At 42.8% G+C, this 25539-nt stretch overlaps 1 protein-coding gene across 3 annotated transcripts in view; it reads right to left on the reverse strand.

Moving 5' to 3' along the window:
* Positions 1–240: 240 nt before the first annotated feature.
* The window catches only part of SLA2 (Src like adaptor 2), a 45264-nt gene continuing 19965 nt past the window's right edge, over positions 241–25539 (reverse strand). For 2 of the 3 annotated variants that reach the window (XM_068262010.1, XM_068262011.1), the window contains exons 2-8: positions 18062–18181; positions 14879–14978; positions 10047–10133; positions 7320–7423; positions 3508–3657; positions 2774–2903; positions 241–654 (exon numbers count right to left, since the gene is read on the reverse strand). In XM_068262010.1, the coding sequence (XP_068118111.1) occupies positions 516–654; positions 2774–2903; positions 3508–3657; positions 7320–7423; positions 10047–10133; positions 14879–14978; positions 18062–18137 (786 nt within the window). In that variant the 5' untranslated portion in view covers positions 18138–18181 and the 3' untranslated portion in view covers positions 241–515. The remainder of the gene's footprint in view (positions 655–2773; positions 2904–3507; positions 3658–7319; positions 7424–10046; positions 10134–14878; positions 14979–18061; positions 18182–25539) is intronic. The other variant, XM_068262012.1, reaches the window with a different exon arrangement.

The following is a 25539-nucleotide window of genomic DNA, read 5'->3' on the forward strand; positions in this document are numbered from 1 at the left end:
GGCAACCTTTTTGCCTGGATTTTGTGTAACTTTCCCGACCAGAAAAGTCATGTATTCTGTAAAGGCTTTCGACCATCATCAGCTACTCCCTTCAATTGGTCCAGCTGCATACATTTGCATAGAATTATAATTCTGTGATTATGCAAATGTTATAAGTATCTCATTGACCATCCCTAATCCAGTGGAATAAATTAATTACGGTAGCTACAAGTCTTCACTTTTCTTACATAAACAAACACGTTTACATTCAAATGTTATTTTTATTTAACACACAGACAAAAAAAAAATTGCACGCAAAAAAATAATAATGTAAAAGCAGCACAGCTGCAATAAATACAGAGGGTTAAGTCCATTGGCAGCACAAGTCAGGAAGTATTGACCTGCAACATCTTGCTGAACAGGCACTGAGCAGTTTCAATTACTCATCGAAAAGTTTTCATTATAAAAATGTCTGTAGTATCATCTCCCAAACGATGAAGCAACCTGAAGATCCTTGCTATGCAGGCAAAGAATGTCTATGTCTTCCTCTTCCACAGGGCTGTCCTCGAGTCCGAGTCTTCTGTCATGTACATGTACGAGTTGACCGCTTCCCGGAGACCAAGACTGACCGGACAGTCATCATTCAGAGCGCTTTCTTCAGTAAACAATGCAGTGCTGGGAAACGAGAGGAGGAAAATAGATTGAATGCTGTAGTCGAACACAGGGATATGGTTTGTTGTCGAGTTATACGAATTGTAAACAATATACAGTGCTATGACACAGAACATTTATATAGCACTTTTCTCCTGGTGGACTCAAAGCGCCAGAGCTGCAGCCACTAAGGCATGCTTTATAGGCAGTTGCAGTGTTAGGGAGTCTTGCCCAAGGTCTCTTTACTGAGCAGAGCCCTCAACCAGTACACTTTCCAGCCAATACATGTTTGACCTATCCAATCAGTATCACATCTTCATAATTGGCACTCAGAGTGTTTGGTAATGTTGGAATTATTTTAATTGCGCATTATTAGACATATTTTGTTGCTTTAGTGTGAGGACTTTAATGCTGGGACTGTGCACATCGCCGATAGTGAGTCCACCATCACAAAAATGTTTTCCTTTCCATCAAAAAAACCCCACATGGATGGATACCCGAGGTGACATGTGACATGATGAGATAGACGTGTATGTACAGTGCCTAGCGCACAAATAACTATGCAGTGTTCCTTTTTGTCTTTGTTTGCCTCAAAGGTTTAAACATCAGGTATGTAAGTGGCAGTTCCTGTCAGGACTGGGTCAGACTACAGTGTGACCCTCGGTGATAAGGAACTACAGTCATAAAACACTTTCCTAGCAGAAAATGGCTTCTCAGAGCAGGAAAGAGATAAAGGGTCAATGGTTCATAGAGTTTAGCTCTGGAATACTTCAATGAATGGGTCATTAAGAAAAAACAATAAAAAAAAACTTTTAAGAACCAGCTAACGCCCATAGGCATCAGCAGGTCTTAAAGAGACTCTGTAACAATTTTTTTCAGCCTTAGTTCTTCTATCCTATAAGTTCCTATGCCTGTTCTAATCTGCTCTGGCTTACTGCAGTCTTTCCTAACTGCACTGTCTTTGTAATAAATCAATGTATCTTTCCTCTGTCCTGTTTGTCGGGCTAAAGCTTGATTGTGTGGAATGTGCAGGGCTGCTTGTGATTGGTAGAAGCGATACACACCCTCTGCAGGCCCCCTGCATACTCACACACTATGCTTAGCTGAGCCTATTAGAAGCTGGTTAGTTTGTTTGTAAACATTGCCTAAAACTGTTAATTACAAGCCAGGATTGCAGCAGAGAGTGGCAGAAACAGCACAGAGGGGCACAGGAGAAAATAAGGAATAGAATGGTATGCTTTTTATTGTAAGAATATTAGAGTACAGATTCTCTTTAAGTGGGTTACCATGGAAACGGCCTTTCCATGTCAGTTCACGGAGGGTGTCTCCGTGAACAGCCGGAGAGCAGCCGATCGCGGCTCGCCTGCAAAATGTAAACACGTAGGGAAGAAATCCCCGCTGTTTACATCATACGGCGCTGCTGCGCAGCAGCGCCGTGACGTAGATCGGCGATCCCCGGCCTCTGATTGGCCGGGAATCGCCGGCATATGATAGGCTTAAGCCTATCCTTCAATGCGCAGGACGGATATCCATCCTGCGCAGCCCATGGAGGGAGAGGGAGGGACGGGAAGGCAGGGAGCGCGGAAAACGCTGCGGAGGGGGGCTTTGAAGAGCACCCCCCGCAGATCACAAACAGCCGGTGGCGATCAGACCCCCCCCAGCAGGACATCCCCCTAGTGGGGAAAAAAAGGGGGGGGGGGGGGAGTCTGATCGCCAAGGCTCAATCCTGATCGGTGCTGCGGGCTGGAGAGCCCACGCAGCACCGATCACTGCAGAAAGCCCTGGTCCTTGAGTGGTTAAAAAAAGTAGATTTAAATATAAAATACAACTGTGGGATTTCTTAAAAAGTCATTTCTAGGAGAAGGAGGATAGATACAATTGTTTATCTTGTCAGTTTATTTTCACCTCGGGTGTCCTTTAATGGCAAAAACTTTGCAAAACTTTTCAGTGCTGAAAAGTTATTTTATCTCCTATGAGAAAACATAGGAGAAAACGAGAATTGATAAAGAACCTCTGGGTGCCAATTCTGTAGATATAATACAGATCATCTGCAGAAGGGCGTGATGTCATCTACCTGATTCATTGCCCACCTATGTTACACTACTGATTACCTAGTGAGTGCGAGGTTACTGTACATACTCACCTATCTAAGTTTCTCCAGTTGAGTGTTGGCTTCCTGACAATGATGGGTTGAGAGTTCATAAGGACAGGAGGAGCAAAGCCTTGAACGATGCAGGGCGCCCGTAGGATGCAGCAAATCCCATCTGCCGTTTCTTTAAAAGATAAACACAGGACACAGGTTATCTATAACAGTTAGACCTCAAGGGAAGCGGTCATCTGTATTAAAGGAGAAACTGCAAGTTGTTTCATTGGCCGGTGCTACTATAGTGGCAAAGGGGACAATTTCCCCAGAGCCTGTAGGGGCCCTCTGCAGAGTCCATGGCAGAGTAGCGTCTCACCTCCCTCAGCAGGCGCACTCCTCTTTCAGTCTGTGGCTCCATGCATTCCTGTCTTTATCCACCAATAGCCACATCTTCTGTATGACCTGCTGCATGTTATTACATTATAGCTTGTGCCGGGTCATGGAGAGGCACCCTTGTGAGGATGAAGTTGTGGTGAGTGCAGAGCCACAGACTGACAGAGGAGAGCGCACGCCAGCACAGGTAAGACGCTACCCTGCCAAAGACTCTGCAGGGGCCCAAACTATTGCTTGACTCTGAATTTCTCTCTAACCACTGGCTTCAACCAAAATAAAAAAAAATGCTTTGTGTTGAGCTGGCCTTTGGCTAAATAAAAGATGCTAAGTGAGAACATTAAATAATCAAAGTTTGTTTTAGATCCAAGAGTAAGGCCTTCTTTCTGAGACAAAATACTTACCAGAGTAGTAATCCACCATCTCTTGGAGTGTTGGGAAGGTCAGTCTTGGGGAGATAAAAAGCCACCCATTCTCCAGTTGGTTGATGCGATAATGCTTAATGGAATCCCGTGTGACTTGATTGGTTTTTCTGATTGAGAGGCTGTAACTTCCTGTTGGAAATATAAATTAAACAATTACTAAGCAGGCCACAAATGTAGATGCAAAGTGTTATAGGAGACATAATAGATGCTATTATAAGGGAACCAACTGAGCACAGCAAAGAAGAAAAGAAACAAGGGCAGGAGAACCACCGGTAGTCTATATCCATATGAAGTGTAAAGGGGAACTGTAACGACATGTAAAAGTGGGAATCCTGAACAATTTACTGCATTCTTCTATGTTAAATACCCTGGTATCAGCATCAGAAACACTTAATATAGCTGTATACAGTAGCGTCCAAGTTATCCAGAATGCAACTAACCAGCACAGTACTCACAGTGGTGAAGACCAATTTCTTAGGCTGTTTGTGGGCTCTGCTGTGCTTAAAGGATACCTGAGGTGACATGTGACATGAAGAGATAGACATGTGTATGTACAGTGCAGAGCACACTAATAACTATGCTGGGTTCCTTTTTTTCTTTCTCTGCCTGAAAGAGTTAAATATCAGGTATGTAAGTAGCTGACTCAGTCCTGAGGGTGACCCTCACTGATAAGAAATTGCAACTATAAAACACTTTCCTAGCAGAAAGTGGCTTCTAAGAGCAGGAAAGAGATAAAAAGGGTCAATAGTTCATAGATTTTTAGCTCTGGCATACTTCAATGAATGTGCCATTGAGCAAAAACAAAACTGTAAAAACTTAAAAAGTAGATTTTAAAAAGTCATTTTTAGGAGAGGGAAGATAGATACAACCGTTTGTCATTCGTTTATTTTCGCTTCGGGTGTCCTTTAAAGACTGGGTTCAACGGCTCCCACAAGGTTAATATATTTTCAATGACTGTATTCAAACATTTAACCTCCCTGGCGGTTTATTTATTTTGCCAGGGAGGCTGCAACGTGGTTTTTTTTTAATAAAAAAAAAAATATTTCATGCAGCCAACTGAAAGTTGGCTGCATGAAAGCCCACTAGAGGGCGCTCCTGTTGCGTTCTTTCGATCGCCTCCGGCAATCGAAAGTAACAAGATAGGCCGCAATGAGCGGCCTATCTTGTTTCGCTTTTGTCGTCGCCATGGCGACGAGCGGAGTGACGTCATGGACGTCGGTCGACGTCCTGACGTCAGAGCCGCCCGATCCAGCCTCTAGCGCCGGCCGGAACTGTTTGTTCCGGCTGCGCTGGGCTCGGGCGGCTGGGGGGACCCTCTTTCGCCGCTGCACGCGGCGGATCGCCGCGGAGCGGCGGCGATCGGGCAGCACACGCGGCTGGCAAAGTGCCAGCTGCGTGTGCTGCTTTTTTCAGAATTGAAATCGGCCCAGCAGGGCCTGAGCGGCGACCTCCGGCGGCATACCCCGAGCTCAGCTCGGGATTACCGCCAAGGAGGTTAATACAGAGTTCATGGTATGTATATAGAGTGAGGTATACCACTATATTAGCTAGGACTATTTTAACATTTAAGTCTCAAGCAACCAGAAAGCACATCCGGCATCAGCCAATACAAGATACAAGATACAATCCCTCAGCGATCATTCAGGAACAGCCTTATCAGTCCGCCGACAGTGCATACGGGAGGGTCCGACGGACCAGTCGTTTGCTGCTGCAGTGCGTGTGTACCCACCTTTAGCCTACTTTGTTTATAATGTGGATTCCCAAATCCATTTAAACCTTTCAGAGGTCTTAGTTCCAGTAATGTGTGAGTGGTAGTGTGAGATTGAGTGTTTGCATCCAGTAGTATATGGCACAAGGCTAGCACAGAGGTTGAGCACACTCAGATCAGCACAATGCACCTGTGTGTGCACATGAGGCTATCTGGTTTCCTGTAACTAATGTGTACAGTGCATTGTTTCCACAACTCGCACCACATCATGTTTGACAGGTGTGAAGAAGACTTCCTGAGGCTGTGCATGAAATGTAATGCTCGGGCCCCCTAACACAGTTATGGGTATAGGGCATACAAATATGGAAGAGAAGGCCAAGGAAATCACATATTATATTATTGACCAATGAACATAGATTTATGTTGCAAGTGTTTTGCAATTTAAGGTTATTGAAAAATTATCCTCGTCCTCAATCTTCAGCCAACTCTGAATTTCAAAAACCGACAGCAAGATCAGTGGCATCGCTAGAATTCATGAGACCCCCCAGCAAAACTGTGATGGACCCCCCTCCCCCATTGTTCACACCCCTTCCCTTGCCTCCCATTGGTGCCCTTCATGGACTTGAAGCCCATCTCACAAGGGTCACAAACAAGTGTGGGCATCAGGATCTTCACCTTGCAGCGCTGGGTCCCCGGTTCGAATCAGTCAGGTCAACATCTGCAAGGAACTTATATGTTCTCCCCGTGTCTATATGGGTTTCCTCCGGGCACTCCAGTTTCCTCCCACATCCCAAAAACATACAGATAAGTTAATTGGCTTCCCCCTACATTGGACCTAGACTGCAACTCATACACTACACGATACATGGACATAGGACATGTGACATTGGTAGGGACTAAATTGTGAGCCCCTCTGAGGGACAGTTAGTGACAAGACAATATATACTATGTACAGCGCTGCGGAAGATGTTGGCGCTATATAAATACTAAATAATAGTAATAATGTTCACACCCATAACAAGTGTAGCCACAAAAACACCTGATGTGAAGCATAGTCCCCTGTATCCGACCAATGGAAGGTTAGTAGTTGTATCCCTCCCCATGGATCGCCTTAACCCCTGTGATCGCAGGTGCTGCTCCCCTCTAGCTGCGCCCCTGAGCAAGATTAAACCATGGCAACAGTGATCTCTCTTGGAGGACAGACTGCCCAGAATCTCATTTTGCTGCAAAAATTATGTAGCTGCAAAGAGCAGAAGCATTGTAATGCCCTCACCAATCCCGTGAACAGGAAGCACATTTCAACATATTTCTGTCTACTTTTCCATTTAACAGAGTTTTGGGGAAATAAAGTATATGCAAATCGTGTACAAAAAATTTACTGCATGCTGAGTTAGCAACCGCTCCCAGTCCCCCCCCCCCCCCCCCCCCCCGCAACATACAAACCCAACCCAGAAACCCACCACACTAGAAAAACTAGCACATGTGACCCGATGGGCGGAGAGCCCCATCAAGCTTGATCTAAGCTTGGGACAACACTGCAGGAAAAGCCCTGCGCACACACCCACACGGAGATCACGCCACACTCTCACTGTGGACCACTCGACTGCAAGCTGGAGGGAAAGTGGCAGGCCCTGAAAGGTCCTTTAGCTTGTAGGAAGTCCCATGAACTGGCACCTGCTTAGGGCAGAGACATCAGGTAGCTGTAAGCACCTTCAACTAAGGACACATCCTCACCATTCCTGAGATTTTATCCATTCCAGAGAAGAACAGAGATGGTCAATGAGATGCAAATAAGCTCTCCTAAAATTCAAATGTCACGTAAATGATATGCAGCTTGAACTTAGGCCAATAAAAAATGCAAGGTTCATTCTTAGGAGAACTTATTTGCATCTCATTGACCATCGCTAATAAAAAAAATAAAGGAAATACTGAGAATAGAGGCCCTGGTGGGGCTGCTACACCACTGCAAACTGTTAAAACTATGATTTGCTACAAGAAGCCTGATATTTCAGTTCTCACATGTTTTTGTGGCATCAAATAGGTTTCCTAAGAGGAAGAAAAACACGAAATGATTGCCATTTACCTTTTCTTGTTTCACTTTCCCGGATCAGGAAGGAACCACTGCTGTTGCTGCTCACGAGAAGCAACTCTTCTGCTTTCTCCCGGTTTATTCCTTTATATAGCCACCTAGAATAAGGAACCTGTGGTTAGGAACTGCTCGATTCCTTACATATCACATGAAGTCTTATTTATATACATAAGCCCAATGTCAGAGTCAGTATCTATGGCTTATTACCATTTCCCATTTTTTCAGGGAACATGGTTCAGCATAAAAAGCACACCTTCACCCTCGACTGAAAGTGTTTTTAGAAGAGTCCCCTTTATATAAGTACCGTAACTATAATAAGTATATGCAGTAGCGTAACTACAAGTCATGGGGCCCCCCTGCACACCCTCCAACAGTAGCCTCACTAGGGGAGTGCGGTAGGTGCAGACCGCACCAGGTGTCACCAGCAGAGGGGGCGACGCCAAGCTCCAGGCTAAGGGAGAGTGGAAAAGGCTATGTAGATACTGACCAGGCTACTGTCTGATAGACTTCTCTCTCCTGCTCTACTCCTGTCTGGCTGCTCCTTGTTGAGCTTATAACAGAGTTTAGAGGCTAACAGGGCCACATGGTGATCATTTTAACACCCCCCCCCCCCATAACAAGCAACGTTACTACCTGGTGAAGTTTGGAGTTTGTTGGGGTAGGAGGGAGTGGCACTGAGTTTCCGCACCGGGTGACACCAACCCTAGTGACGCCTCTGCCCTCCAATGTTCACATCCATTCCCTTGGTAACCCTCGCACACTGGGGGTCCATCTTACAAGTGCCATCCAACATATGTGGACATCATAATCTTCACACCTATGAGTGGAGCCACAAAACACCTGATCTGATGGATGGACCCATATACCGGGTTTCCCCTAAAGAAAGGCATCCCCTGAGAATAAAGGGGCCCATACACTCAGCCGATTTTCTGGCCGACCGATTGATCGATTGCAAATCGGTTGGCCAATCGACCGATCGATGGCCGATTTCGATGGTTTTCCATCGAACTGGCAGGGTGGAAAATCTAGGTCGATCTGATGAGATTGCTTATCATTTTGCATTGGCCTTAATGGAAATCTGATGGCAAAAAAATGCCATCAGATCGAATTTCAATAGATTTAAAACTGAAATCTATTGGAATTCTATCCTGGTAAAAAATGTTCTAAAAACGCATCAGATAGATCATCAGATGCATTTCTTATCTATCTGCTGCCAATCTGACGAGTGTATGGGTAACAAAGGTACAGAGGCGCCAGTAGTATAAAAAAACAGATAAAATTCTTAAAAACGGGAGGTGATGGGTGGATTCACCTTTCCCAATATAAAAACAAGAAAGAAGTTGATTTTTCAACAAGAAAATGTTTAACCATACACTCCAATAGTTTGCAACACGTTTCGCGGGTTCAACCCACTTCATCAGGCTATGGAACGGAGTATAACACTTGTATGTAGGATTCGTCAGCTTAGCGCCTCTGGGCACCTTAAGCCCTAGAAGGAATTCCTAGCATGCTTGAAGTATAAGACACCTCCTGAATGTAAGCCCTACCTAGGAGCAACACGCAGACACCAGCAAGTCACGCTCAATACAAAGCCTGGATACAGGAACGAAGCAGTATAATGCAAGTTCTGCAGTCCTGTATATGTGTCAGGCAATTTGTGTTTTTGTTGGAGCCAGCCCTCCTGATCTGTCATGATAAGCATCAGCAGCACTTCACCTCTTCCCAGGACACAGCTTATCCTATCCATGGCTTTGGGGAGTCTGACAGAGTTCTCTGCCTGTAAGAAATAGACTCTTAAGCCCCATCTACACCATACAATTTTTTGTCCGATTCATTTTGTTTCATTGATTCGATTTGATTCAATCCAACATGTTTGATCGGGATTCGCTTCAATTCAATTTGCCATTGTTTTGAAATGGCAAATTGGATCGAATCCCGATGAGACATGTCAGATTGAATCGAATCGTTAAAAAAAAAAAAAAAAAAAAAAAGATATGGTGTAGATGGGGCTTTACGCACATGATCAGCAGAATCACTTTCTTGTAAGTGAGAGCCAATATCTGAAGACCACAAGCTCTGTGCATACTGCTTTTGTATAGGAAAACTACCCCAAAAAATAAGACATTCTCTGAAAATAAGTCCTAGCACATCTTCTGGAGCAAAAATTAATATAAGACAGTGTCTTATTTTGGGGGAAACACGGTATTGGAGGAAGTGATGTAGAAGTTGGGGGAAGTTTCTTGCACAAAAAAAAAATTGTTACCAAGGGGAACATATAAAAAAGCATTGCAAAAATTCTATTTTCATAGAACATATTTTGTAAAAAGCTGATGCATTTTCCTCTGGTTAAAGTGTGTGTTTGTTTTTCAGTAAAATTTTGCAAACTCTTTCTTAAGGCTCATACACGCGCTCAACAAAAGTCTTTTAAATGCGCAATTATCAAACAACTTGAAGAAGAAGTTGGACAACCTTTGTCAAGTAAAAGACGTGCAAACGACAAGGTGTTATCACTGATAAGAGGCGACCAATGACTGATAACTCAAGTTAATCCAACAGTTAGAGCATGTTTTGCGCTCTGCCGGTTAAGATAATTTGTAAAATAGTTGAACATTTGCTTATCGCCATATAGTCCCCCTGTGTACCAGAGCACATGGAAAAGCATGTGATCAGTTAGGATAAATTTGAAAGGTTCCAGTTTCCACACTGTAGTTGTAGAGTTACCTGTTATATACTTTGGCCACATAACTCCTGGGCATATAGCATTCTCTTCCAGTAGTTATAGACTTCACTTTCCACCAGTCACCATCCCTGGAGACACAAAAGAAAACAGAAATCAAATCAGTAGAAATTAAAAAAAAAATAAATAAATAAAACAATTTCTAGGCTCCCAGAGACTTTAGTTGTCTTTGTGTAATGATCCGCTCAGCTGGCTGCACAGGCAGACAGCTGTTTGACCATTCCTTAAGTCTGTGGGATGCAGATCTTTGGATAAGAGACCTGTCTTTGCTTTGCAAGCTTCAGACGTGCTCTGCTGAGGAATTTGCATATACTGATTATGCAAATTGCTTAGTGGCCTCCCTTGAAGGCTTGCAGCATAAATACCATGTGATCCCACAATCCTTTGCTGGTCATCATGGTTTGTTACTGGTTAAACACTCCTGGAGTGTCAGCCTTGCTATTGTTTGCTAAAGATCATCTTAGAGTATTCCTGGGGACTGCATTAGGCAACCCTCTAGTACAGTCAGGTTGTATTATTTGTATTGCCTGTTCTGTCTTCTGTTTGTCCTTGCGATTGCACTGTCGCCAGCGGTTGGCGATGGTGAATCTTTTGCTCCAGAACCTGGATCACACTTGCTCTGGCGGAAAGAGCAGTGGATCCTGCTAAGCTCGGTTTCTGTACTTGGATCACACTTGCTCTGGCGAAAGGAGCAGTGGATCCTGCTAGCTCTGTTTCCCTACTTGGTTCACACTCGCTCTGGCGGAAAGAGCAGTGGATCCTTCCTGTTCTGTCCCTGAACCTAGATCACACTCACTCTGGCGGAAGAGAGGTGGATCTTATCTGACCTATTCCTGTTTCTGTTCGTTTGTCTGTCTGGATCGCACTCGCTCTAACGGTAGCAGCGGTGGTTCCTTTTGAACTCTGTCTGGGAGTGTAGGCCAGAGCTGCGGTTGCTGCTGGCTGCTCCTTCTCTGTCTTGTCTGATACGAACTGTTTCGTGTTTGTGTGGCGTTGGTTGGTTAGGGTGGCGTGCTTGTCTCTGTTGCGCTTATCGTGCGGAGACCGCGCCGTAAACGCGTTTGCTGTTGTGAATGAGTGCAGTGTTCGCGTTTAGCTAGCGTTTGTTATTTTCCTCATCTTCTCATTGCTGTTTGCTGTGCCTTTGCTACTCTCGTGCTCTGTCTTGCTCAGTCTTGTGTCACCTCTGGCAATCGCCTCTCTCGCGATTGCGTTCCTACTTTGTTTCTGCTGTTGTGTGTTCACCGTCGCGGGTTGGCAACTAGATTGGTGCACACACATACATTCTGTCCCTGTGCTCATTCTCTTTAACCTCCTCAGCGGTATGGACGACTATACACGTCCATCACCGCCGGAGGTCGCCGCTTAGGCCCTGCTGGGCCGATTTGAGCGAAATAAAAAGCAGCACACGCAGCCGGCACTTTGCCAGCCGCGTGTGCTGCCTGATCGCCGCCGCTCTGCGGCGATCCGCCGTGAGCAGCGGCGAAAGAGGGTCCCCCCAGCCGCCCGAGCCCTGCGCAGCCGGAACAAAAGTTCCGGCCAGCGCTAAGGGCTGGATCGGAGGCGGCTGACGTCAGGACGTCGGCTGACGTCCATGACGTCACTCCGCTCGTCGCTATGGCGACGATGTAAGCAAAACAAGGAAGGCTGCTCATTGCGGCCTTCCTTGTTTATTCTGGGTGCCGGAAGTGATCGGAAGAACGCCTCCGGAGCGCCCTCTAGTGGGCTTTCATGCAGCCAACTTTCAGTTGGCTGCATGAAACAGTCTTTTTTTAATTAAAAAAAACCCCTCCCGCAGCCGCCCTGGCGATCTTAATAGACCGCCAGGGAGGTTAAGGGCTATCTTGCCCTGCATTGCTTCCCCTCGTACAATTCCTATCTGGCATCTGTGGCAGGGCAGAGGATCTGGTCCTCTGCACTCCACGGCTCCATCTGCCGGCAGGAATTCCCCTCTACAGGTGCATTGCACGTTTTGCTGGGTTCTCTCAGATTATACGCTTGTGGAGGATTTCCGCAGTGTCAGCGCGCATCCTGTGCGCTGACTACGGAGAGAATTCCACAATCGTTACACTTTGCATCAGGACATGTACACAATCACCATTGGACAAAAATGGCATCCTGTCTGATTGCCAGAAAGTTTTATGAATTTATATGGAATTTCTTATAAGCTACCGTAATCTACAGTTTCTTCCACTTCACTACTGAGGTGGTTTTCACAGCTCAGCGCAGCTCCGATGCTCCATCAAAGGATCCCTAAACTTATTCAACTGAAGTCATCATCTCCTGGCTGCACTCCTGGCCATGGTTGAGTGCTTTCCGACTGGGCATGTGTGAGTGCAGTCCGTGCATGCCCAGTAGAGTGAAGCTACTCATGCACAGTTTACCATATTTCCTCCATGCACTCTACTCGGCATGTGGCCAGAAGAAGCTGATTCAATGAGCTCCAGTCAATCAAATAGGTTTAGAGGGTCCCTTCTCCAGAAAAGTGGGTACAAGAAGTCACTGGACAATCCAAACTAGGTAAGCATCTGTTTATTTTTAAGAATGCTTTAGGGATACTTGAAAGGAAAATGAGGAACCTGAGTTCAGTTTACAGTGCTCTACTTATAATGGAAGAGTACGCCTCATTTTAACAGGCCTCCCAGTGAAGAATGCTTTCCACCTCTTTACCTCCATGCTTAAAGGACAACTGTAGTGAGAGGTATATGGAGGCTGCCATATGTATTTCATTTTAAACCATACCAGTTGCCTGGCAGCCCTGCTGATCTATATGGCTAGCATGCAGCTAATCTTGTCAGATTTAACAGTGATGTCAGAAACACCTGATCTGCTGCATGCTTGTTCAGGGTCTATGGCTGAAAGTATTAGAGGCAGAGGATCAGCATGCCAGGCAACTGGCATTGCTTACATGGAAATAAACATTGCAGTCTCCATATCTCTCTTGCTACAGTTGTCCTTAAAAGGTACTTGAAGTGGCATGTAACACGATGAGATAAACACCTGTATGTGCAGCCCCAATTCTACTTAGAACTAACTGGTGCCCCCCATTTTCCAAAGATTAATTCTATAAGGCTTATGATGGCATTCTCCCAGGGGATTGCAATGTGAATGTCACTAATTAGTAACTAGAGGTCATAAAACTCATGTAGCGGTCACGTCTGTGAGCAGGGAAACAATGTCCAACATTTGAAGATTTATCTGTATGGGAGCTGGATAGGCATAAAAAACTGTTAACGCTTTAATTTTGAATTTATTTTTTAACCTATATAACCATAATGAGATTATGGGGTTCCAGAAAAGTTATATTTAAGATATATGCATGTCATTTTTAATGTAACAATTTAAGATGTACATTTCTCCCAGTGTAAAATTAACTACAAATTACTTTCCTATTTTCCTATCATTTACATTAGGCAGTAAAAATATCACTGATCTGACAGGTTTTGGATTAGTCCATCTCCTCGTGGGGGATTCTCAGTATCTCCTTTATTCTATACAAAAGCACTCTTTGGAAAGGAACTATACAAAGATGTCAACCAGCCTTCCCACTCATTTGCACACTATTTTGACAGTTGGACTGAGCAACTGTCATTCAGTGAAGGCTTTTGAAAATAATGAAAGGCCTGAGAATCCCCCCATGGACCATAAGGATATGAACTAGTCCGAAAACTAGTCCAAAACCTATCAGATCTGTCAGATTTTTTGTCTACTGTAAGATACTGGAACATAGGAGTAAAGTAATTTATATTGCATTTTAATCTGGGAGATAGTGTAAGTACATCTGGCATTTATGTGTATACATGCATTTTAAATTTTACAATTTTTCATAAAAGTGTTCCTTTAAGGTTTGCTATAAGGGAAGCAACAAGTTTTTTTAAAGGGGAACTTCAGCCTAAACAAACATACTGTCATTAAGTTACATTCGTTATGTTAATTAAAATAGGTAATATAATCTCTTATCCACCCTGTTTTAAAAGAACAGGCAAATGTTTGTGGTTTCATGGGGGCAGCCATCTTTTTCATGGGGTCAACAATATTTTTGGTTGAAAGGAGGTGACAGGGAGCATGAAACAGTTCCAACTGTCCTGTGTCCTGATCACCCCTCCAAGGCTGCGTGTGCTAGGCTTCACATCTCAAATTCAAAATTAAAAAAAAAAAAAAATAATAATTGCACAAAAATAGTAAAAGGAGAACAACATCAGAAATCCCATCATGCTTTGCACAGCATCAGAGGAAAAATGCCCGGGCAGTTTTTTTTCTGTGCAGCTAAAAATGAGGCTTGGGTGAGAAAAACAAAATTCTGATGCTGTGAAACTGTTAAAGAAGCACCCAGCCTTTTCAGTGCTGCTGAGTAGATTTTTAGTCTGGAGGTTCACTTTAAGGTAAATATTTTCTTATATGTGGTGCTGATCACGAGTCAGTAAAGGGGGCACTACGCGGCCGAGGACATATGGGCTTCTCAATAACATCCTGTACAGATCACCTGGCAGAACTAAAAATGTCACTACCACTGATAAATTTCAGAGGGTAAATCAGGGAAAGGAAAGATTTTACAATGGGCACTGACTTAACTTATAAATGAATATTGTAAACAATCACCAATTTTATTTATTATGTTATTTTCACTACAGTTCCTCTTTAAAGGTGATCTATAAAACAATTTCACAATGTCGTTGTCTAATTATGTCAACTGCCGTGCTTGTGTGCCACAGTGCATGTTCCTGCACACAGATTGTGGTCGGCTGCAGAGATAAGAGATAGTATGTATCGTATCCAGTCTAGCCAGGAAAGACACAAAGAGCCTGAGGTCACTCACTCTGACAGGATGTTCAGCTGCTCTCCCATTCGAACGCTCAGATCAGTTTGACCGCTGGCCGGGAAGTTGTACAGAGCCACAAAAATGCACTTGTCCACTGCTGAAAAACAAGTATTCGATCACACATTTGCACAATACCGGTTGACAAACCATATGACGTACGACAAGGAGAAAAACATCAAAACAAGTTAACAAAATAAAGAAGACCTAAAAACAAACAGTTGTTTAGATAAAACCTTTATTCGCTGTGTTTTATTTGCAAACTTTCAAAACTTCAAGTTTCCTCTTCAGGCATTATACAGAACAAGATCAGAACTGTACCAAGGCATGATCAGAACCGGATCAGAATAGTACCCAGGCATAATCAGAACCGGATCAGAACTGTACCCAGGAATGATACAGAAAAGGATCAGAACTGTACCCAGGCATGATACAGAACCAGATCAGAACTGTACCCAGGCATGATATAGAACCGGATCAGAACTGTACCCAGGCATGATACAGAACCGGATCAGAACTGTACCCAGGCATGATACAGAACCGGATCAGAACAGTACCCAGACATAATCCGAACCGGCTCAGAACTGTACCCAGGCATGATGCAGAACTAGACCAGAACGGTTCTAACACAGTTCTGTATGATGCATGAAGAAGAAACTTAAAGTTCAGAATCCTTCCAAAGAAATTTTGTAATATTAGTCATTAAAGGTATCACCTAAACAACCTTTGGATTCTCTCCATAACTAACCCCAGCCCACATACAACTAACACAATGTAGATATTAACTAATTCACATGTACGTTTGTCATTACAAAACATTAAAAACTGTCTCACGTCTTCAAAATTCTAATTTTACTGGCCGTAATTCTGATCATGCCTGTAATACTTTCTAAACCCTCATTTGAAGCTATAATAATCTTGCCATAGAATTCAAGAATACACATATTCTTGTCCTTACCTAAAATAATATTGAATCAATATGCTGATTGTTAGAAACAACATCACAACAACAATTATCTACTGTAAAAAATAAAGTGTGTGTGTGTGTGTGTGTGTATGTGTGTGTGTATGTGTGTGTGTGTATGTGTGTGTGTGTATGTGTGTGTGTGTATGTGTGTGTGTGTATGTGTGTGTGTGTATGTGTGTGTGTGTATGTGTGTGTGTGTATGTGTGTGTGTATATGTGTGTGTGTATATGTGTGTGTGTGTATGTGTGTGTGTGTATGTGTATGTGTGTGTGTGTATGTGTGTGTGTGTATGTGTGTGTGTGTATGTGTGTGTGTGTGTGTGTGTGTGTATGTGTGTGTGTATGTGTATGTGTGTGTATGTGTGTGTATGTGTGTGTATGTGTGTATGTGTGTATGTGTGTGTGTGTGTGTGTGTGTGTGTGTGTGTGTGTGTGTGTGTGTGTGTGTGTGTGTGTGTGTGTGTGTGTGTGTGTGTGTGTGTGTGTGTGTGTGTGTGTGTGTGTGTGTGTGTGTGTGTGTGTGTGTGTGTGTGTGTGTGTGTGTGTGTGTGTGTGTGTGTGTGATGGTTCTTTATTACAATTATTTTCCTTTTTTGACATTAATTCTAAAATATATAATTTAAAAAAAAGAAAGAAAAAAGAAAGAAAAAAAAAGGAAAAATAAGATTAAAAATTTTTTTAATTCATACTGTACCCGGCACTACAAAAAAAAAAAAAAAAAATTATACTTCAGTTTCATTAGACAAGCTTGTTACTTAAAGTGAGTGGGGACATTAGAGAAAACACCTACCCTGCTCTGTTTCATTCTTCACTGCTCAGCCTGCTTGTTATAAGCCCTGATAAAATCTCCGACTGAGCATTCAGTCTGGCTTTGCTCAGGAATCATTATAGCCGAGTGTCTTCTCTATAATGAATCAGCTCTAATGATTCCTGAGCAAAGCCAGACTTTTAACTACCTGATAATATTTTTTATGACCAAAAGAAAGAGTCACTTTAAGTTTCCAGCCAACAAGCCTCTAGCATTATGACAGCAAAGTCCCCAGACTTGATGACAGACAACTAGCCAGTATTGCTCTCCATGAAACATCATATTATACTGCAGCAAACCATTGCTTTATAGAGCTTTACCCTACAGAGAAGGAAGCGGTCTCACTCATTGTCCACAACACAAGTTATCCTCACAATATTTCCTAAGAACTAGAAACCTTAAGGGCCCGATTCCACTAGTGCCGCGCGCGTCTGGGAGACACGCGCGGCACTTCGTCTGCAGGAACCCTGAGGAATACCATAAACCGTGCAATTTGGGCGACGCCATTGTTTCCTTTGCAGCGCTGGGTCTCTGGTTTGAATCCAAGCCAGGGCACCATCTGCAAGGAGTTTGTATGTTCTCCCTGTGTCTGCCTCCGGGCACTCGAGTTTCCACCTACATCCCAAAAACATACAGATAAGTTCATTAGCTTCCCCCTAAATTGGCCCTAGACTACGATATACATACACTACATGATACACGGACGTAGGACCAGGGCCGCGATCGGCGGCCCGCAGGCTATTCACGGAGCCCCCCGCAGTGAATTGACAGGAAGCAGCCGCTCGCGCGAGCGGCTGTTTCCTGATTAATTAGCCTGCAGATGTGCGTTGCTGGTCCTGCAGCTACCACTTTGCCGAAGCGTTATGAGTGCGCGGTCGGCAAGTGGTTAAAGTGTACCCAACCGACATGATAAGATAAACGTATATGTACAGTGCAAAACAAATAATCAGGCTGCTTTCCTTGTAGTTTGCTGCCTGAAAGAGTTAATTTTTAGGCATGGAAGTGACAGCTTCTGTCTTGTCACTACCTTGCCGGGAATATGATAAACATTACTGACAGCAAATTACAGCCATAGAAAAGTTTTCCTGGCAGAATACAGCTTCTAAGAGTAGAAGGAGATTTATTTATTTATTATTTTAAAGATTTATTTTAACTCTGGGATACTTTATAGACTTCCACTGAGCAAAGGCAAAAAAAACAAAAAAACAAACAAAAACCATTCAATCTACTTTGCAAATGTTTAAATATAAAATAAAATCATGGGATATCTTAAAAAAGGGTAGTTTTTTGAAGTAGGAGGATAGATACAATTGTTTATCTCTTCAGTTTATTTTCACTTGGGGTTCACTTGAACCAGATACAATAATATAGGCTACATTGAACAGGTATAAAGATAAAAGGCTTCTTACCAGTGAGATTAGCTTGAGAGTTGGCTAGTGATGTCTGAATGGCGGAATATCCTCTTTTGCTGGGTAAGCTCCCCATTGATCCTGCTAATTCACTTGTGAAAACTCTCCAGTAATGTAAATCTGTTAGGAACCAGAGAGAGATCATTACACCAACCAGATAAATCTCATATTCGTAGTACAGAGAACCAGAGAGAGATCATTACACCAACCAGTTAAATCTCATATTCATAGTACAGAGGCTGAAATATGCAAATATTTTACTAAGTTTCTCTCACTGCTGAACGTCACAGGTCATAAGGCTATTGCAAGGAGTTTCCACCTTACCACCGCTAGTTTTGGAGGTGGGGTACTTGTTCTCCAGTGAGATACTGAGCCCCTGTTAAAGTAGACCTGAACTCTTGCACAGGACAGAAAGAAAACAGAGAAATGCACCCTGCATGTATTTATAGAGTTTATCCTGTCTAATCCACCTCATCTGTGTCTAATCACAAGTTGTAATTTGATCCCTCAGCTGCATCAGCTGACTTCCATGACAGAAAGGCCAATTTGAAAGCACAGGATGTGAACACTGTCTGCTTCCATGAAAGCAGGATGTAGATACACTGCAGATTTATATTAGGATTTGTATCAGCTGTGTTTTTCTTTAAAGGTTTTAATGCTGTTGCTTATCTTTTAGAGCAGAGCGGAATTTCTGAGTTCAGGCCCGCTTCAACCTCCTGCAATGCCTCAAAGGATGGGACATGACCCAAACTATCGAATCCACCAATCAGCAGCAGTCTTTTCTGAAGGGGTGCTTAGCTCAGACTGCCAGGAAGACAAGCCGTGTATGGACTTTGGGGGGGGGAGTATTTAGTAATGGGCAGCACAGTGGTAAGCGCCCTCTCCTTGCAGCGCCGTTCTCCCCGTGTCTGCCTCCGGGCACTCGAGTTTCCACCTACATCCCAAAAACATACAGCTAAGTTCATTAGCTTCCCCCTAAATTGGCCCTAGACTACGATATACATACACTACATGATACATGGACGTAGGACCAGGGCCGGCCCTAGACTTTTTGCCGCCTGAGGAAAAAATGATTGCTGCTGCCGCCGCCCCCCACGTGGGAGGGTTAAGAAACATTTATATTGATAAGGTGTAAAAACATAACCTAGGAAGAAACTTAAAGGGAACCTAAACTGAGAAGAATTTGGATTTTTCCTTTTAAAAGAATACCAGTTGCCCGACTCTCCTGCTGATTCTGTGTCTCTAATACTTTTAGCCACAGCCCCTCAACAAGCATGCAGATCAGGTGCTCTGACTGAAGTCAGACTGGATTAGCTGCATGCTTGTTTCAGGTGTGTGATTCAGACACTACTGCAGCAAAAGAGATCAGCAAGACTGCCAGCAAATGGTATTGTTTAAGTGGAAACTTCCATATCCATCTCAGTTTAGGTTCCCTTTTAAGAGACACTGAATAAAAAAAAATAATTATGATATAATGAATTGGTTGTGTAGTACGGATAATTACTAGAACATTAGCAGCAAAGAAAATATTCTCATTTTATTTTCAGTAATATAGTGTTTTTTAGAACATTGCAACATACTCTAATATTTGCAGTTTACATACTACTCAGCATTCTAAATGATTTTACAGAGCAGGCTAGTGAACTTTTGAACTGTCCTATGCAGAAAAAAAAAAGTGATTGACACTTGAGATAATAAGCTTCAGAAGACAGAGCTCTCTGCGATTTTCAAAGTCATGGACCTCAGTGGCTCTTTTGCATAGATAACTGGAGTTTCTTAACAATATTAGACTTAGGTCTCTGATCCTAGTGTTTTATTGCTTAGCTGTACAACACATACAAATATTTAATAATAATTTTTTTTTTGCTTCAGTGTCTGAGAAAAAAAGGACTTGAATAAGGACAAAAGTATTCTGGAGAAAAAAAATCACAACTCCTAATCCAAGTCTGCTAAAAAAAGAACCTGGAAGTGTTCTGAACGCCCCAAACCTCCATGTCTATATATTACCCTTGTGGAAACCACGCAACATTTTTCCCACTGATTTTGTACATGTGAAAATATATTTGTGTTTTTTTAAAAGCAGCTAAAGTAAAAAAAAATGTGATGTCAGAAAAATGCAACCTGCTGTTCAAAATCTTTCCCCACATACAAAAAAAAATAAAGCCTGCGTAAATGTTGACTGCCGCCCACTGATCAACATTGGGTGTGTGGGGGATGCATATCGCAAAATAACAAAAACAGCAACAAGTGTGAACACTGCCTATGAGGTTCGAAAAGCCTTATTCCAACTTGATGACACACATGATTTATCAGACTTGCCCATACACTGTACAATAAAATTGTTTGATTTTTATATTTGACCAAAATGATCAAATAGAGGAACGCAAAAAGAATCCTTTTTTTCCATCAAGGGAAAAAAAAAAAAAAAACCAAAAAAACTAACAATTCATTTTTTTCTATGAAAATCTGATCGAACGTCGGAAAAATTAGATAGAAAAATTATTTAAAAAAAATGAAATTTCTATTCAATCATTTGTTTGATCATTTGGAAAAATCGATCATAAGTATGATATATAGGTTAGATTTTCCCGGTTATTTGATCGAGCAGAAAAAAAATCATTTCTCTGGTTAACACAAAAAAAACAAACAAATTAATTATGTATGACCACCTTTAGGCTAGCAGCCAAGTATATAACAATAAAATACACTGGATTTACTAAAGCACGAAAGCAATGGGAGGATGTCACTTAAGAATACTTAGAATGGAGGTATATATTTAGATCATACCTCCCACCAGTAGGCGTTGGGGTCTAACCATAGGAAAAACCTGTGGCTCAAGCGAGGAGAAAGTGCTACTGCAGCCCCTCTACTAGAAAACTTTTTTGAACATTTCTGTACTGATGCAATATATTAAAAACTCATCACTGCCCAAATAACTCGATAAGGACGGTAAGTAATGCAGAAATGTCCATCTCCTTTACAAGAAGAGGCTACAAAAGCAATACTCCACAGAACCTAAATTAAAGTGATATGAAGGGAGTGTTAAAGGACCCCATCAAAAAATAAAAAAAAAAAAAAAAAAACGCAGTATAATTTACTTTTTTTTCCTATGTCACTGTCACTTATCGTATATAGTAAATAGCTGGAATAGTTTTGGAGTACTCCATCTACTCACGGGGGATTCTCAGTATTACGTTTATTCTTTACAAATGCACTTCCTGGAGGGGATCTATACAAGATTTCAGCTTGAAATTGGACCAATCGGAATAACTTCCTGCCAATTTTTATTGGCCCAAGTTCAAACTGCATATCATTTACATGAAATTTGAATTTTAAGAAAGCTTATTTGCATGTCATTGACCATCATTCTTTACAAAAGCAATCTCTGGAAAGGATCTATACAATATGCCTGCCTATTCGTTTGAACACTTTGTTGGCAGTTGGACTGAGCAACGGTCATTAAGTACTTCTGTAAATCAAGACGGTCAGACAATGGCCTCAATTCACTAAGATCATGCTGGAGATAATAAGGCAAGTAAGAGAGTTATCTTATCTCTTAATTCCTTACGTTACCTCTTCTGTAGTTAATTTACCTCCTCTGTAGTTCATTTACCACCTCTGTAGTTAATTTACCACCTCTGTAGTTAATTTACCTCCTCTGTAGTTAATTTACCTCCTCTGTAGTTAATTTACCTCCTCTGTAGTTAATTTACCTCCTCTGTAGTTAATTTACCTCCTCTGTAGTTAATTTACCTCCTCTGTAGTTATTTTCACACGCAGTTAATGAACAGCCTGTCTTTAACTCTGGAGTTATTTTAAGGATTAAAGAGTTAACTTAAAGACAGAAGAGTTAACTTTAGGTTTGCCTGAGGTAAAATGTTTCCTGAATACTACATGCCTTATCACCATGGTAACAACTCTAGAAGAGTTATTAAAGAGAGGAGAAAAGCTTAGTGAATTGAGGCCAATATGGCTGACATATTTCAGACATCAGTGTGTCTTAACTCATATCGTAAATAAAGACACATGGTTGTCTGAAATGAGTCACCCATTTTGTCTGTCCTGTTTTGCTACCAAATAAAGTGGAAGTTTTATTAGAGCCATTGGAGAATTGCAGATTTGTTCCTACTATTTACACTGTGCAATTTAATTTGTACCCTGTAATCCATCCAGGTCCATCGTAATGTAAACAGGAAGATATCATAAAACCGGTTTAGGTCTTCACATCTGCACTAGAACTGCAATAATGATAATGGCCTTTTACATATTCAGTCTGCCAACTTATTTGCCTAGTACAGGGGTGCCCACACTTTTTCGGGTCGTGAGCTACTTTTAAAATGACCAATTCTAAGTAATCTACCAACATCCCCCCCTCCTCCATCAAAGCACAATCAAGCAGATGCAGAATTCCCCCCCATACACATTATCAGGCAGACTTGCAGACTCTGCATCCCCCCCCACCTGCAAAGGAAAAAGAAAATCTTGGGCCCCCACATTGGTATTCAGTACACACAGTGCCCACTTAGAAAATGTCAGATGCTCACTTGCCCCTTTTCTTTCTTCAGCTTTCTGGCACGCAGGAACTGCTGGGTGTGTGTGGCCACGTTGCTCCCCATTGCAGCCTGGAGGGGAGGGAACACTCATTTGCCACGCCTCTTCCTTCGCTGCCTCTGACTGGCTGTGCGCAGCTCTGCATAAGGCAGCAGAGCAGCACAATTAGATGGTGCGCCGGCACTGCACTGTCAGCGTGCGGTGCACTATTTTAAAGCATCAGACCGCAATCTATCCAGCAGCCCTTTGCGATCTATTGGTAGATGGGGATCAACGCAATGGGCACCCCCAGTCTAGAGTAAAATACCAGAGAAAATAGTTTCAGCTGAGGTAGCATTGGAAATGCATTTCAGCAGTTTCAGAACTCACACCTGATGTACAGTATAAGCAAACAATTGCTTTTCGGGTTCTGAGAATTTAAAGGGGATTCCACCATTCTGTGTTCGATGATTGCCATATTTGATGAGGCTGCTGAGTAAGAAGAGTTTCCAACTGAGGTTTATCAGAAGTGTAAAACTGTGCTGAGAAGTAACTGTGATAGTGAAAACAGAACTGGGAGTCCAGCGTACAATGCACAGAGGAGCACGTCTATAAACCTCCTGATTATACGAGGCACTCCCCATTCTACTCATCACAGGAGAGCGGCCAACTCAGACTTCAGAGAGATGTGAAATCCACAGCGTATTACACCCGACAGTCTCTCTTCTGTGACCGATTACCGTGATGGAGGAGCCCTGTGTATTTATAGTGGGTTCCTAGCTAAAACTATATGGTATATCCATAACAAGGTAATTGCCTTGATTTTAATCGACAAAAGATAACGCATAGCACGGGTACTCACCCGCTTCCTCGGGTCTATTCAAAAACGTTGTGCCTATCCATGTGAAAGTAGTAAGCATGAGCGTCTCTAAGAGTCTCTCTTATGTTTGCAGGACTGACCTTGTGGTGATTCACAATGCCCTAAGCAAAATCTTAAAGCGGATCAGAGATGAAAAACTAACTAGAACAAGTAACTTGTCTATATATCTTATCTAAAGATTAGATAGTTTACACAGCAAACCTAGCCGCAAACAGCTTTAATAGAAAATTATTATTTCTTCCTGTGATACAATGACAGCAGCCATGTTTGTAAACATTACACAGAGGCAGGTTTATCTGCATCTTGAGCAAAAAAGAAAAACAAAACAAAAAAACTTAATCCCCCCTCCTCCTCCACCTCTGAAATCTCTGGCTAGTAATACCTCCCCCCTCCTCCTGCCCAGACTGAGCTCCCATGAGCCCTTGCTACTGTCTGAAAGTACCTTGGCTCTCTTAAAACCTGTGGGCGTGGCTTGTTTAGTTTATAGGAAATTAGAGTATTAAAACAAAAAACAAAAGTATCTGGCTTGAGACATGCCCAATAAACAATAGGAAAGGAACAATTATGCAATGTGTAAAAGTTCATCTCGGATCCACTTTAAGGTCCATACCCACAATCTACCAGAATGTTCTGGTAGGAGAATAGCTAAACCACCTAGGCTAAACATCAGTGGGAGGGCGGCGCTACATACTAATGTACAGCAATATATACTGTAGATATAGGAAGTGTTTCTGATATTGAAACCAGGAGAATTATCGTAAAAGTGGGTATCCTGAATAATTACTGCTTTCTACTATATGTCACTACAGTCCCTCTTATAGGGCTGGTTCACACTAAGAGCGCTTTTGTTTGTTTTTTTAAAGGGAACAAGAGAGGTTGGGGGGAAGCTTTAATACATACCTGGGGCTTCCTCCAGCCCCATAGGCACGGATCGCTCCCACGCCGCCGTCCTCTGCTGCCTGGATCCGCCGGTACCGGGTCCCGTCATTGCCGCTAGTCGGCCAGTCGGCCGGCGGACGCGGCCGATTCGCCGCATCACACGGAGCTCCTTCTATACAAGTACGCATGAGGCTGCCTGCTGTGCAGCCGCATGCGTACATGTATGGAGGGAGCCCCTGTGATGCGGACAATTGGCCGCGTCCGCCGGAAGTGACGGGCCCGGTAACGGCGGTTCCAGGAAGCGGAGGATGGCGGCGTGGGAGCGATCCAGGCTTATGGGGCTGGAAGAAGCCCCAGGTATGTATAAAGGCTTGTTCTTTTTTTTTCAGCCCGTTCCTCTCTGGTTCCCTTTAAGCACCGTCGATTTTCAAAATCTCCCTAAAAGCGCTTGTGCAATGAATTGCTATGAGAGTTCACATCTGAGCGGTTGGATTCCAAAGCGCTGCCTGTACCATTTTTTGGGGCAATTTGCCTATAATGAATATACTAAGAATAAGAGAATATAAGAATATATAAAATAAGGAAATCGCAAAATGCTTGAAAAAGCGCTTTGTATAGCCATTTCCCGAGTGCTTTTTAGAATAAATGCATTGTATTTATTCTATTCTGGGTTCACTCTGCAAAAGCACTTCACTAAAAATCACTAATTAACGATTGCGATTTATGATGTGAACAAGGCCTAACACCTGGGTTAGTAATATCCTTTCCCTCTGACTGTGTTCCAAACTGAAAATCTTTGTCTATTGCAAGGGCACCAAGTTTGCATTAAGAAAAAAAATATATATAAAATAATTATAATTATATATATACCTATATATTTTATGACAATCATAGTGCATGGTGCATTTTTCCTGCATTTGTGTTTAGATTAAAATCATTGGTAAGGCAAGAAAGTTGTATGCCAAGGGCCCGATTCACATACTGCAGGCAGCGCACAGCATTATTTCCGGTACTAACAGCACTGTTACAGTAGCATTGAGAGTACCACGTGTTGCGCATTACAAGTTACCTGGGGTACATTGCTACTGCAGCACACAATAGCCTCACGGTACGCTCTCTCGCCACTGTGGCCATTAATCAGAATCATTTATTTCGCCAAGTACAAACGGGGGGGTTGTACCCGGAATTG

This window comes from Hyperolius riggenbachi, chromosome 12 (assembly GCF_040937935.1).
Source record: "Hyperolius riggenbachi isolate aHypRig1 chromosome 12, aHypRig1.pri, whole genome shotgun sequence".
Classification (NCBI taxonomy): Eukaryota; Metazoa; Chordata; class Amphibia; order Anura; family Hyperoliidae; genus Hyperolius; species Hyperolius riggenbachi.